The sequence below is a fragment of the Sardina pilchardus genome, chromosome 17, assembly GCF_963854185.1.
Source record: "Sardina pilchardus chromosome 17, fSarPil1.1, whole genome shotgun sequence".
Taxonomy (NCBI): Eukaryota; Metazoa; Chordata; class Actinopteri; order Clupeiformes; family Clupeidae; genus Sardina; species Sardina pilchardus.
Window position 1 is genome coordinate 29,370,018 of NC_085010.1, and position 15,755 is coordinate 29,385,772.

The 15,755-nt window shown below is 41.3% G+C and overlaps 1 protein-coding gene across 1 annotated transcript; it reads left to right on the forward strand.

The window, feature by feature from the left end:
- The first annotated feature begins 18 nt into the window (after positions 1–18).
- Positions 19–6,353, forward strand: ube2nb (ubiquitin-conjugating enzyme E2Nb). The gene is made up of 4 exons (XM_062518224.1): positions 19–166; positions 2,622–2,868; positions 3,032–3,172; positions 5,207–6,353. Exons 1-4 carry the CDS (start codon positions 137–139, stop codon positions 5,251–5,253), a joined length of 465 nt encoding a protein of 154 aa, XP_062374208.1. The 5' UTR covers positions 19–136; the 3' UTR covers positions 5,254–6,353.
- The last annotated feature ends 9,402 nt before the right edge of the window (positions 6,354–15,755 follow it).

Below are 15,755 nucleotides of genomic sequence, written 5' to 3' on the forward strand. Positions count from 1 at the left end.
AAATACGTTTCCCAGCCCACTTCTGCTGATGATGTATGTACCACCATCACCGGAAGAGTTGTGCGTTTGCGCCGTCTCTCTAAGCTAGTTAGCTAACGTAGTGATCGGGCCACCGTACAAACCGTATTAAGACAAAATGGCAGGGTTGCCTCGGAGGATCATTAAGGTTAGTAGACATTATATGCCATATTTTCATTTAACATGGGCCAATGTTGTTAGCTTTTCTAGTGCAATGCAATTAAAAACAGGAATGGCACGTGCAAACCACTTTAGCACTTAGCATCAAGTCAATTTAGCCGTGGTAACTGGTAGCTAACGTTACTTCCGTTTGGTCAGAAACAGGTTGGGCGAAAATCCATCCTCTTTAGCTAAATATGGCGCACAAATAGACTGTTGTTTGCTTGATAATCACACGACAACTTGAGGGGGAAATGGCATGTCTCTCTCAATCATTGAAATGAAACGCCAACTCTCCGATATAAACACGTAACGTTAACGTGAGTTGACATTAGCAAATAGGCGCATGCTAATGTAGGGAAGGTGGCATCCCTCCAATCTAGTGGAGATCAATCATAGCCTAATACTTATATAAGTTTAAATCACAATTGAATAGAGTCCCTGATTGCTATAAACGGGCATTCTAAACATTTAAAGGTATGCTATGTTGTATGTCCGGTTATGATAGCTATACCTAGCATAACTCCTTGCTTGTTACTCTAGGCTAGAACATGGCAGGTGTGGCTAGCTTGCTGTGAAATAGCCTTCCGCCCTGTCAGGCCCGGCCCGATCATGCAGTCATATCTCGGGAATGAATGAAATGCAGTGATTGATGGGTCAAACAAAGATTACAGATACGCGGAGATGGGCTGAATATAAAGTTAATCATTCCATGATCCATGATCTTTACTTGAGGTAGCGTCAAAGATTATAAACACTGGAGTGTTGTACTCAAAACGCATCAAACGCGTAGACGCAATGGATTTGAAAACAGCAAGGTCTGTACACGTTAAGCAGTTCAAGGCTGTTATCACCGTCTTTAGGTCAGTTTAGTTTTCATTCACAACATATTCGGCTGGATCAAGTAAAGTTGTCGAACCAGTTTCCTGCATTAGTCATATCCATTAATTTCTATGTTGACAGGTAGCCTAGGTTGTTTCATCTAGGAATTGTAGACTGGGAGGCTGATGCTTTTTTCAATAGGCCTACGTTATCTTGCGAAAATTAGGCTAGAAACACACACGCAGATTTGATTAACTTTTCAGCTTATTTAAAGACACTGTAAATGTCACTTTAATAACGAAGTGCTGATGGAATTTCAGCAAATGGTCTAGTTTAGACTAGAAAGTTAACAAAGAGGGCTAGGAAACAGAGCCATAGATTAACATTTACTTGGGTGGTTTGTTATCTTTCTATTTTATAATCTAGAGCAGTTACAACAATCCTGCAAGCTACAATGTTTCAGTTTAGTAATAATTGTAATGTTGAAGCTTTTTGAGAGATGTTACGATTCAGCAGTTTGATTTATTGGAGGATGTAGGCTAGTTTGCAGTGGTTTAAAAGAGCTGCATAAAACTGAAACAATTCAACTGTACCACAAACTGCAGACAGACTCCAAAATGAACACACAGTTGAACTAATGACTTGAAAAAAGAAAAAGAAAGGATATTCTTAACATCAAGATACAATTTCATTCCTGTGCTCGGGCATTAGACTGCACTTCTAAAACATGCACTGAAAGTACAAGTGGCTTAGTAGCCTAATAATTCAGTCTTGAATTCACTGAACATAATCTGCCTAAAACATGCATATTAATACATAATAATATGTAAGTAATGTGATTATACTCTTCATTGTTGAACTACACTGTGTTTCATCAGCACAGTGTTGTGTGTTCACGTCAGATTAGCCACACTGAATGAAATCGCATTACGCTTCTGTGACAATATGAAGTGTTAGAGTTACTATTAAAACATATTATCTTGTCAACAAACACTGTTTCAGGTAAAACTGATGTATTTATTTCACTCTTAAGAACAATATTGAACCATGCATTCATTTTGGTGAACTTTACACTGCTTCATGTTTATTTTCTTCAACAATATAGCCAGTTGTGAAAAAAACAGGCTGTATCAAGAATTAATTATAAGCCATATGGGGTACACACATGGCATACTTTTAGTCACCATTTTTCACATGGTGTGGATGTGCACATATCTTCATGATATGGTTATGGTTGCTTAGCAGACGCCTTTGTCCAAGGCGACATACAAACAAAAGCAATACAATAATTAAATTTAGCAGTTGATTAGACTAGTGTCGACTAAAGGGAATAGCAACATAAACAGTAAACTATCAATATAAGCAAAGCTAATGAAAATAAACAAAGACTAAATAGGAGAATAGTAAATAAACAAGTCATTCAATCAATTATAATAACAATAACTATGGAATAATGAGCAATAATAAAAAACAATGTCAATTTAATCAATAGCCTAATGGAAACAAAACAACGCTGTAATATACAAACCATAATCATAAGAAACACTTTTAGTTACCAGTTTTCACATTGTGTGGATGGATGTACACAAATATATCTTCATGATATGCTGATGTTTTTCCAGGAAACACAGCGGCTGCTGGCGGAGCCTGTACCGGGAATCAAAGCCGAACCGGATGAAGGGAATGCCCGCTATTTCCATGTGGTCATCGCCGGGCCCCAGGACTCCCCCTTCGAAGGGGGCACCTTCAAACTTGAACTCTTTCTGCCGGAAGAGTACCCCATGGCAGCCCCGAAAGTCCGGTTTATGACCAAAATCTACCACCCCAACGTGGACAAGCTGGGTAGAATATGTTTAGACATTTTAAAAGGTAAGTCTAGCAGCTGATGTAGCTCTCCTCAATAGCAACAGCAATAGCAGTCTTACAGGCAACTCGTGAATTTACTGTTTAAACACACATATTACAAATGCCATTTTAACTAAGCTAATATTTTGTCTCTCTGTCTCTCTCCCTCTGTCTCCCTTGTCTGTAGATAAATGGTCCCCAGCGCTGCAGATCCGTACAGTCCTGCTGTCCATCCAGGCTTTGCTTAGTGCTCCAAATCCAGATGACCCTCTCGCAAACGATGTGGCGGAGCAGTGGAAGAGCAATGAAGCCCAAGCCATTGAAACAGGTGTGTTTGTGTGTCCTCTGCCAGAACTGTGAATTGTTTTTCAGATTGGTTTGCGTATTACACACAGGGTTCTCGCAGGGTATTTAAAAGTCATATAATTATTGAATTTACAAATCTACATTACTAAAAGTCTTAAAAATGATTACATTTGATATGATTGTTCTCAAAGGTGACAGAGAATGGAAACCATTTTTGTTTTTTTTGTGAATTAGGAGAGGTTGTGCATAACTAAAGAGATATCAGGAACATTAGGCATGGTTGTGCCCTCCTTCATAGGAAAATCTTGAACTTAGAAATAGCTAATTGGTTGAATTAGAACAAAGCCTACTTGTGATGTCAACTATCGCAAAGCCATTGAAGTTCAATTGGGGTTGCCAAAGAGGGCACCTTTTAGTCAAATGGACCATTTCAATACCCAGCCTAAATATAAGGTTTTAATTGGGCTTGTAAAATTGCAATTGAGTTTATTTTGTATAAATATAAGTTGAATTTGTACTATTTTAACATTAGAGAACACAGTGCCATACTCAATTCATCCATTCTATGTCCTCTTTGAATTGTGTTGTCATAAACTTGCTCACTGTATTGTGTTTTATTGTGTTTGGGAAATGTCCAAGCCGCAAAGAAAGTAATGTCAGTCCCACCCATTTCATCCCGACAATTTGTATTGAAATTAACAACAATGTAACACTAACTTTTCAGCCACCAATGAGGTACGATAACAGAACATTCAGTCCAATAGTGTTAGTGTTCCGATAACGGAGTCAGCAGGAGTGGCAACACTCACTTCAAAAGGAAAGACACACAAACCACAAAGTGCAAATTTAATGTTTTGTGGTTAGGAGGTGGAGGAGAATATGTTTGAGGCTCGCTGCACCTTGTGCAAGAAATTAATTAAATTAGGAACAATGGGACTCAAGGCGTTGGGAGTTGTCAACCAAACATATCATGTTCGTCTCTGTTTTGGGACCATCAGCTAATGTTGGCCAAGTCGCACCAGCTAGTGCGTCCAATACATCAGCAGGAATCGACAGTAAACAAAGAAAATTAAGATGTAGTGTCAATCACTCAGTTGCTAATAGAACAGTTGTGTAATGGCGATGCTACACTGGTGTTAGTCCAGAGCGTGAATGAGTTGCATGCTCACACACACATTCACACACATGCACACAGGTAAATGTAAAGACGTGCCCCTTGTATTCTCACACACACTGCAGGTATTTTCTCTGTCTCTTGGTGTCGCACGTGCTTGGACCGGTTCGGACCGGCTCATCCTCACTTACTCAGGAGTGTCCTTTTTCTTTACTCGTGTTCCTTTCCCTCGGTACGCATATACACATTTTCAGACCACATCGACTTTCACTTCCTCCCTACCTTCACTCTCCCCCAGGCCAAACTCTTAATAACACAATTATTTATGTCTTTTTTTTCACAAATCTCTCTCGGATTGAAAGACAGCAATGTGTATTTACTAATACTGGCCAATTGTTATGACTGACGTAATGGTGGAATCATAACTGAACTCTTCACCTCCATGCTGTGGGCCAATCACTCAAGAGCTGTTGCAGTCACACACAACATGCCCGTTTTACAGTGCAGATGGGGAGGACATGTAAGAAATGAAACACTAACCAAGAGACTGAGTGTGTGTATTGCGCAAGAGACAAGGGAGCAAGAATGAATAGATGCTGCTAATGGATAGAGACAAAGCTGCCAGATGTGTCATGTGTGTGAGAGTAAGAATTGGATGAACAGACTAAATTGGTTGTGATAGGAGAAAAATCTCTTCCTAACCAAATGAACCATCGATTTTCAAAATTTTATTAGATCACTTCTCAGGCAAGCTCAAAGCACATGTGCACAAAAGGGTATATGAAATATATATTCAATAATGGAGCAGAGCAGAGGACCTCAGTGTAGGTATTTGTGGCTTAAAGAACATCTCTGATGCAAATATTGTATAAGACCATACACGGACAGCTCATGTTATCAGTGTTATTGTATATCAAAAATGTTTCCTGTTCTGTCCTACAGCTCGAACATGGACCAGGCTGTACGCTGGAAACAACATTGAAGTCTAAAAAGAAAGAACACCAGAAAAAGAAGATTTGGAGCGTGAGTGTAAAGTGCTCTCGCTCTGCCAAGATCCTACTCCTTTCTTCGTTTGCATTTAAAGGACACTGTCTCAGACAAAATGTAAAAAAAAAAAAAGTCATTAAGCAAAAAAAACTACAGAATATATTAAGTAAGAAAAAATACAACCACACCTTTACAGACTACTGCAGACCTTTTGGTTATTTCAAGAGGCGTTAGTGAGGCAATTGTTCCTCATCCCACTCTCACAGCACCCAAGGCTTATATCGCTTGCTACACACCACATGGTTGTTTTCTGTATCTCCGTGGATGGGCCGCCATATTTTGACGCCCCAGCCTCGCTTTAGGCCCACCGGTGTGGGGGTTCCAAACATGGGTTAGTGTCATCCATCGTCCCGATTAAATAACTTGAATCTAAGGGTAAGCTAATGTAGGGGGTAGTTGGGGTGTTGGTGCTACGTTTAGAAAAAGAAATTGACCACTCTCGTAATGAAATGGCTGCTACCAGACAGACTTGACTACGCTCATCACAAAATGGCTGTTACTGTCTGTAGCGCTTCACCCTCAAGCTGCTCTTGTGTTTGGAACCCCATTTGTAGAACTTGCAGTATAGGTAGTAACAAGGGGGAGGGGTGGCCAGCTAGTGGCCTTCTGGGCAGGGTTGAAAACAGAGGGGGGGGTGGGGGGGGGGCTGCAAAAGGATGTACTTTTTACTTTGTTTTAATGTTTTTCCCCCTTACTCCCTTTCTGTGAAGCCTAGGTTCATTATATGCATGCAGTTAACCAGCTTAGAATTTGACCTTACAGACAATGCTGTGTGGGAATGTTGAGAATGATGCTTGTCCTTTGTTTTTTTTTTCTTTTTCTTTTTTTTCTTTTAATTATTATTGTCCTTTTTTATTGGGGATGAGGATCTAGTCAGTGACATCGAAACTCTGTGTGGGGGGAATGGCACACTGCAACACTATAGGGTCGGTAACATGCTGAGCCCCCCATAGGCTTGTGTGGCTTCTGTACGGCTCTGTCTGTCTGGGGAAACTGAAAACTGTAAATGTTATGTTTTAGTAAAATATTTTTTGTTATGCTATACTGTTTGTGCTCCTCCTTCTATTCTTATTGACTGCCATGGGATTTGAATAGTCCATACTCTCCAAGGTTATCGTGGATTCACATTCACAAGATAGTGATTATAATATATTCTATATATAAACATGATCTTACTGCAACTGAGTTTTCCAGTTCATTATCACAACTTTGGGCATTAAAGAACGGTGGAATTATTTCTCCAAACTGACATTTCAAACCAAATCAGTCTTGACACCCTTGTTCTCTCCCCTGATTTGCGTCTGCTCTGTTGTAAGAGCAGAAAAAGAGGCCTGGCTCCAGGCTCTCCTCACCGTCTTCTGTATTTAAAGCATAACATTTTCGGGCACTGTAACTGAATTCAGGCATGGGCCAGGTTTAAGATTTGAAAATCGATAATTGCATACAGCTTCGAAAATGTCTGATAGTATTTTTCCTTGCTTTTACAGTACGTCCTATGTGTTGATGTATTTGCTTTAGATGTATTCTGTTTGATCAGACTGTCAGCTTATTATAATTCTTAAAATCGCTCTGAAAGTGATCCCCAACAATAACTTTCATAGTGCTATCTTCATAGTGTACTATGTGGAATTTTATTGTGATCAAAACACCTGATACCTCTCTTTCTATCTTGTGTTTTTTCCAGTCTACCTCTGCTGACTGACTGTTTTTAATCTTTTCTTTTTATGGGTCTGAGATTTAGCTTTTTTCCTTTTACGACTGTCTAGGCGACCAACATCCTGAAGTCACGTATTGTGTTGACACACACACCGGTGTTTTCCAGGTACTATTTAACCAAGCTGCCGCTTGAGGCCCGGTGAGGTCTCAGTTTCTCAAACTGCATAATTCTAATCTAGTTCCGCTTGCTCAGTGGTGCGCTGGGGTCTTCCTATCCTTTTTTCGATCCTGGTTAAACCCAGTTAACAGTGTTCTTTGAAATTATCCTTTTAAAATGATGAACTTGGATTAGCAGACATGATATGCTATTTGAAGATGGGATGGGTGGTTGCATTAAAAACTAGCCATTTCTTTATTTAACTGTGTTTACACAGTATTCCTGGTTGATTAGGTGTCATGATTTAGGTGGCCAAAAATAGTGTTTCCTTGAAAACAAGGAAATATCTAAGTGATCCAAACTTTTGAACAGTAGTGTCCAAGTCAGCCTATGGTTAGTATTTTTGGTAGCACAAGCAAAGGTCAGGGCTATGTCTGGATTGGTGAAAATGCCATTGAGGAAGTCTCCTAGGCCACTGCCATTAAATAATCTCGAAGTCATAAACTTGCCTTTCTTATTTCAGTGAAATGAAATTGAGCAGAAAGAGTTTTATGAGCTGGCCGGTAGTGGAGAAATCCATCCTGCTGCTCTTTGAAATGACCCCCTCCTCCCCCCCAATGCCACCACACATGCCAGCTGGAGGGTTTGCCCCAGTCTAAGATTGCCGTGAGTCACAAGATCCATAGGCTGCAAGAGCATTGGTTGTGCTGGGGAGGAGTGGCAGAGGGGTGGGTGGACTCTGCCATACTGTATTTAATGACTTGAGTTGTTTACATATTTAGCCACGGGTTTGAGACCATAAAGAACTTCATGTCACGTTTTCTCTCCCAATCAGGGTGTTCACATGTCATACACAAGTGCTGTATCCTGCAGTGGAAGACACATGTTTGTCATTGAGAAGACTGTAGCTATTAATCTCATCCACAGAATTCTTAATGACTTACACTGGCGGGGTTCACCTCGCGTTGGCTGTGCGGGAGCTGTTTGCAGGTTTTTGTTTGTGTGCTTGTTGCCAAACCAGTTTTGACCAGCAGTGGCGGCGACTCATGGATACCACCCACTACCCACCCACAATGCCCCTCAGCAGATTGCTATGGACACTGGCTGCGTGCCACTGTTTGTCCACAAGAGGGAGGTAGTGGCATGGTGAAGAGCTGGTCTCAAGCCGGCGTCCACACTGTAACTCATGTGTCTTGCTTGCAAGCCTGCTGTCAGCAGAATTCCATGTGTCATTGTTTTAAGGTAGTAGAATGCGGATTGGGGGTGCGAAGCAACACCTTCAGCACATGTCCTTAAAACGTCAGTGTACGTCAGTGGTCAAGCACGGGGGCAGAATGTCATCATCTCATTCATCAACCAGAGCGGCACTGCCACCTATGACAACTAGTAGTTAAATGTTAACTGCCATTAAGTATTGTCGGCAAACCAGAATTTATAGCTAAAAATCAAAAATGTATTCTAGATTCTGATCTCAGATCTCTGGAATTAGTCAGGGTCATTGTGTTTATGCATAGGCAAAGCTCCTGACAGGACAAGGCTGGTCTCGGAGTTGATCTGTAAGACTACCCCATGGGAAGCAGAAGCCTATTTACTGGATTGAACAATATGTCCACACATCATCAAAGTCAACCGAGCTCCTTGAGGGGGAAAAAAAGAAAATCATGAGACTGTTCTGTGGAGCTTTTTTCCTCTCACAGTTACGTAAGGATAAAAAACGCCTATGTCCTTTCAGAAGATTTTATCTAGTGCTGATTTAACTAACTAATGGTCTAGGGTGTATCATGGGTGGGTCCAATACCTAAGTGTCTTTTTTACAGACACTGTAAAAAATTATCCTCTCATGAAGGGGAGTTAAGAAAACAGCTTATTTTCTTTTAAAAAGGGAGTCTGACCCAGATGCACACAATAACTCCCTCTGTTCTGCAATCGAACAAACAGAGCACCTTATATGACTCTGAGTCACCTCTTCTTCACTATGGACCCTCCCTGTAAACAGAGGACAGACACAATGGCTCTGTCACCTTATCTGTGGTACTCACCTACTCATTAAACACCAGGAAGAGGCGCTGAAGAAAGGTTTGTAATGTCCCCAAACAAGAGCAGGTGGGGTATGTGTAGTGTGTTATAGAGACGTAGAAGTACTATGTTGAATTGGTTATATGCTATACAACAACTTAAAGATATTACATGTGGCAAGGGAATATGGAGGATATCAAGATATAATGTAGATGACGGGGAGTGGTCTGACGGGATGGTAGAGGAATAGGAGGCTATTATTGACATTTGGAGTCAGTTTGTTATCTTAGACATGCTTTGTCATATTAGGTCATAGAAATGTCATAAACATGTCATGAAGACTCCCACAGCTCTAATTGTTCCGGCCACCCCTCTGTGACTTCATGCTCACATGCGATCATTAATTAGATAATGACTTCATATTCATTCAAGTGTGTCTGGGAGTTGTGTTTCATCTCTTTGGGGATGAAGGACCCAGTCAGACAACGCTGATTCTAGAGAGCGCTGTCCTGGTGGTAAGGTCATATGAATTCTACAACATTAGCTCTTACTCAGAACAGCATCATACTGCCAGTTTAAAGACACTCTTATCAGAGGGAAAAACCCTGGGGTGTTTTTCCTTATTATACCGTAGCTTAATTGTACTGTATTCGTTAATTATTAGTTTGCCTTATATTACAGTCAGTATACATCTGCGCTAAAGTGTCCACAGTTGCCGTTTTAAATCAGAACATTCCTACTGCACTGGCCAATGGTGAGTAGAATGGTGGTAAAAGGAGACTCCCATATAATGACAGTTCACATAAATCATTCAGGCGGCAAAGGGGACTGCTTTATGAAGGCCTTACAGGTGCTTTGGGAAGATATGACTCCAGTGTTACTTAACCAGCCTGTTCGGAGGGAGGGCTGGCAGCAGTGGGATCTCTACATCTGAATATTTCATTTGCCGTGCGAGCGCAGGCTATGCGGTGCCTCCCCCCCCCCCCCCCCTCCTCCTTCACCTCTATATATAACAGTAGGAGGAGGAGCGACCTCGGCTGCGGCTGTGCCCGCCTGCATTTGTTCTGCTGCTACACATTTATGGCAACACTGCTGTGTAGGTGTGAAGAGAGCGCAAAAGTGCACAGCGTTCACACCGTTCCATACTAGTGCATAAGGGTGTGGTGGCCCACACAGCCAAAGTCTTCCGTTCACTCGGCTAATTGCAAGTCTAATCGGAATTAAGCACCAGATGACAAATGGTTTGTCATCAGTTGTTGCAATCCTCTGATTTCTCAATTACGTGAGAGTCTTTTGTTTACTTGAACATCAGTAGAGACAGTCTGTCGGGGGTGAGTGATTAACCTGTCACAGCATGGTGTCTGATATGAGCTGCCAGAAACCGGTATCACCTATCACCATGCTGTTGATTTAATCACTGATTATAGGCAATGGGGAAAGATGTTGTCTCCTGTCAACAATTAGCAAGACTTAGAGACTTAGAGGTTAGTCACATCTAGAGTAAATGGGGTGGTCCATTTGTCAACCAATATAAGATTTAGATATTTTGGGCCTGCACCTAGCTTGTATAGCTTGATCTTATAAGTTCCCCTCAAGTTTGGGAAGCCTTGGTAAATTTGGACAAGTCATTGCTCAAATATACAGGTCAGATATGGTCAATTTCAATATTTTTCTTATCTATGTAATTTTCCCAAATTACATAACTTTGTGTTTTATCATTGAACCATGCACAGACAAGATTGAGAACTTCACAAATCACATGGACAGTCACATGCATGCGTTAAAGTGTAGGGAGCTGCCAAGACATGTTAAATATCCAAGATTCATTTTACTTGGATTTCATAACTTGCACAACAGGAAACTGATGAGTCCATTCTTTTGTGTGTCTTTGTCAGAGAGAGCAAAGCTGAGTGCTCACTTAATAAAAAAAAGAGTGGACAGGATTCTGCCGCACTCTGTCTGTCCATCGCTTTCGCATGAGTGCAAGGCTGGAGGAAGACTGGCATGAGTGCAAGGCTGGAGGAATGCTTGCCCTCTCCGCATTGGCATCACCCGTCATAGAGGGCATGCTCTGATTTATGAATGAGGCGTTGCATAACTCAAAGTGCCCAGCAGAGGAAGAAATGAGATTGCTGCAGAAGACTTTTTTTTTTATTGGTGCCAGAGCGACTAGTGCGGCGGCCAGGTCTCCCACTGACATGATTTCCTTACAGACATGTCTGGATGATAAATGTGCACACTGATGTGTTGAAATGACTCCTAATCCGGATATTAAGTTGCGTCAGTGCTGCCATGAAGATGTGAGGGGAACTGAATTGCAGCCGCCCTTTAATGCATCACACCAGTGCACTCCACATTTAATCTGGATCTTTGAACATTTGTTTGTTTAAGGACTGAACTACCTACACAGAACATAACTTATTCAGCAAAAGCTGGGTGTCAGTAAGAGAGGGCCTTTCTTATCATGAGGCATTAGCTATGGGAAAGGCCCTGTTTCATTTAGCATAATGATTCAATCATTCCATCAGTCTGTTTTTTAATGGTAGGCTTTTAGAAAGTATTGTTTACAGTTGGATTTCACGTTTGCATAATGAGAGAGGGCATTATTGCTTCTCTTCTTTTACCCCCCTTGTGTCATAGCACCTGAGGGTCAGCTAGTTCTCGTGAATATCTTTAATCTCCGTGGTGTAACCGATACTAAAGCTTTTTGTTTTGTTCTACTTTCCCACAATCTGCAAATTATACAGTCTCCCTGTAGCATGTTTACGTCTCCCAGGGAGAGATTCATATGATTACATACTGTACTGCCATGTTTGTAGTCAGTCTCAGGGAGACTGGTGCTCTGTTTGTTCGATTGCAGAACAGAGGGAGTTATTGTGTGCATCTGGGTCAGACTCCCTTTTTAAAAGAAAATAAGCTGTTTTCTTAACTCCCCTTCATGAGAGGATAATTTCCCAGGTATATCAATTGACCGTAATGTTAGTGAAGTGGGGACATCTACAGAGATCCGATGTTGGCCATTCATTATGGAACTCTAAACTCAGCTGAAGGCAGCGCAAACTACACTGAGCTGTATCATGCAGTAAAATATAATGTATCTTTTATTTGTATATGTTCATTCATTTATTTGTTCAAAACTGTAAGTCTGACTATAAAAACAACATTTCATATTGCATGGGATAGCACCATGTCACATGTCGCAATGCCTTGCTTTGTTTTTGTGGGATAATGACAAGATGCTAACCAGTGATCTTGTTGCTGCATTAGTCCCTGGACAAACCACTGTGTTATTATGTGACTAAAAACATATTTAATTTGTGTCTTTCCCATACAAAACAAAGGGCAATTATGTGTGGGCAACTCCACATGATAGCAATGCTCCAGCCAGAAATATCCAATGGCTCCAGATTCAGACAAACAAAACAGCTCACAGTGCTGCTGGAATATAATGATATTTCCAGTGACGGACATTCCATGACACTATGTTAGGTTTCATTTCCACCCTGAGAGTGTGAACGGTCTTGTTTGTTGTCAGGCCTGTACACCAGACCTCAGCACAAAGCAAACCCAGAGTAGAGGAGGAACTTGTCGTGGTGCTAAGACTGACTGGTTTTCTGTTGTGTGGAGAGGTGCGTTGCTGAGCCATGGTGACAGGAGACACCGAGGTGACAATGGTGAGGCAAGTGCAAGCTTGCCAGGGCCATGCGTGTCTTGTCTGTGATACCTATGAAAAGCAACCCTAGCAAAACCATCCATTGTGCCTGAAGAAAGAGGGAAAGCTGGTCTTTTTCTGCTGTTAAGGTTGAGCTGCATTCTTTAGGGAGTGCTTGATGTGATACAGCATTAGCGTTTGCTTGATGCCTCATTAGTTGTCCCTCTCTTTGCCTTGTTGTCTATCACTGCAATATACAGCAGTCATATTACATATTTTGAAATCCAACGATGCTCAAAATAACAGCATACAAAGGACCTGTACAGGCAGTTCTATTCTTCGTCTTTATCATTATTATTATTAATAATAATAATAATAATAATAATAATAATAATAATAATAATAAACGGTGCCATTTTGTCCATCACATGAATCAGTGTTCACAGTTTCAGGTAGGCCTACTGTTTGTACTCCTCCCACCAAAAGCTAGAAATGTGCTTTTCTTCCCAGTGAGTCTATTTTAGTGGTATGGGCGTGTGAGGAAATCTGGGTGCATTGTGCATGCCGGGGCGGCTGCTATATTCAACAGCGACAACAGGAGCGCGAGATCCATCACAAGTCCCAAGCTACGGCTGTCAGAATCCACCCAGCGACTGCCAGGGCCACTTTCAGGATGGCTGAACACTCCAGGGGGTTGCAGGGTTGCAGGTTCTGGGCATGGCACTGTCGACAGCACTGATGCCCTTAAGACTTAGAAGACACAGAAGTTTTGTATAGTAGGCATGTGTGGTGCGGGGTTGATTGGCAAGCGTTGATTGACATTAAGTTCTACAGCACTGATTAGCTTCTTAGTCTTTTGACGGAGCAGAGGACACAGGTGTGAGAGATCAGGAGAGTGACAATAGTTGACAGATGCTCGGATCTGGATCTACGTCCTCCTAATCACTTTACCTTACTAACCCCTTCCGGAGTCCAGACAGGTACTTCCCTTCAGATAGTGTTTTCCTTTAAAACACTCACTCTCTCTCTCTCTCTCTCTCACACACACACACACACACACACACACACACACACACACACACACACACACACACACACACACACAGGCATTTCCAATAAGTGCAGGTTTGCCCTGATAGTAGAGATATGTATAAACTTTATAAAACGAACAACTCATGCAATTACAATATATAATCTATATAATCATATAACAATATATAATAATATAATCATGTATAAACCAGACTGACTTCATCCACAGTTGAAGACCTATGACTCTAGGTTTCTTTCAGTTGACCTTGCCCTCATGTCATGGAGACAACTGTTGTGCAAAACACAGTTGATCGCCGCTGATGCCAGTCTGGCATGGCTAACGGTCCATGTAGAGTGACCGCATCATCTGTGACTGAGTGGACTGAAAGAGCAGATTAGGCACATTTGGATACTACTCTCTGGGCTGCATGGAGCTGTTACTGGTGTTACTGGTGCCTCTATCTTTACAGCAGTGACAGATGTAGGCAGCGATTCATATCGGTGGCCTTGATACCCTGGTCTCCGAAAGTCGCCTGAAATCAGAGCCCTACTCCCTCTGGGCACAGGCTCTTCACTGGTCAGCATGATGAAGACATCCTGTCTATTTTGGGTAAAGTGACGGGCAAGTTTGTCTTCATCTCGGATTAGAAGATGAAGATCTAGATCTTATTTTGGGTAACATCAATGGTGTCTTTGGGAAAGGTGTACAGGACTCCATATGATCTGTCAAATTCATATGTTCATGTTATAGACTTATATCCATGGCCCCTCACAGTTGAAAATTATGCTTTATTTATGACCTTTGTTGTATGTTGAAGGGCACTGTGTCATTTAACATCTACAGATTTAGACGTTATGTTTTTACAGGTAGGCTAATTGTCCATATGAGTTACTTTAGGAAGGATCTTCACTTGATGATATGTGAGTATGTTATATGAATGACATATAGGGAATATTAGGCAAAAAAACAGATGTAGGCCTATGTCATGACATTTACCTAAAGGCAACATTTGAAAATAGTGTTTGCATTATAGTTAATTTTTCTATAAATGAAAGGAGTGTTTACTAACTGTGATTTGAATGACACTGCTATTTGGTTTCCAACTGTCTTCATCACAAAGTTCAAAAGTCATACCATATCTGATTCTTCTGACGCTGTTTGTTTGATTAGTCGTTACTGACAACTGTAATCAATGTCTGTGTAAGACCCACCGTCATGAACAGACCATTCTCATAAAACATGACCAACCCCTATTAGCCTACAAATAAAAGTCCTAGGGTTATTAGAGAAACTCGTAAATGTAACATTGCCGTAACAGTGGGGCTATCCATTATGACCAAGTCCCTATTTTTGTCACAGCAGCTAGGGTCAGGCCAGGGTCAAGCCATTCTCTTAACACACTCAGTGTAACACACTCTCTGTTTTGGTTTCTTCAAGCGTTAGGCTGTCTGTCTGTAAGAGAACTGAAAGAGGTCCATTTGCTTATGTTTTGCCATAACAGGGATCAGTGTAACAGGGATCAGTTAGGCACTGAAAGGTTTTGAAAAGGACATTAGGAAAAGTTACATTCTTAGAGCTATACTATACCAAAGGAGAAATGATTTTGTAAACCCAAACAATATGAGCTTCAATTAGTCAGCTGTTTGGGTCACGACGTCAATAATTTCTGCTGCATTCCAGTCTGGTATTAAAGTTCATAATTGATTTCCACCCACTGGGTTTCTGAGGTCTGTCAGTCTTCTCTCAGTATATGGGTGGCTCCTGGTACAGACCACCTACCCTAACTAACAATGTCAATATCATATCTCTTCAAAGGGCACAACAATGCATATGAATGATAGTTAATCCTTTCAGTTTCTTAGCTTAATGGTTAACTTCTTTCTCCAGCTCTGCATGTCTCCCAGGGTAACTTTAGCAACAACAGAAGATT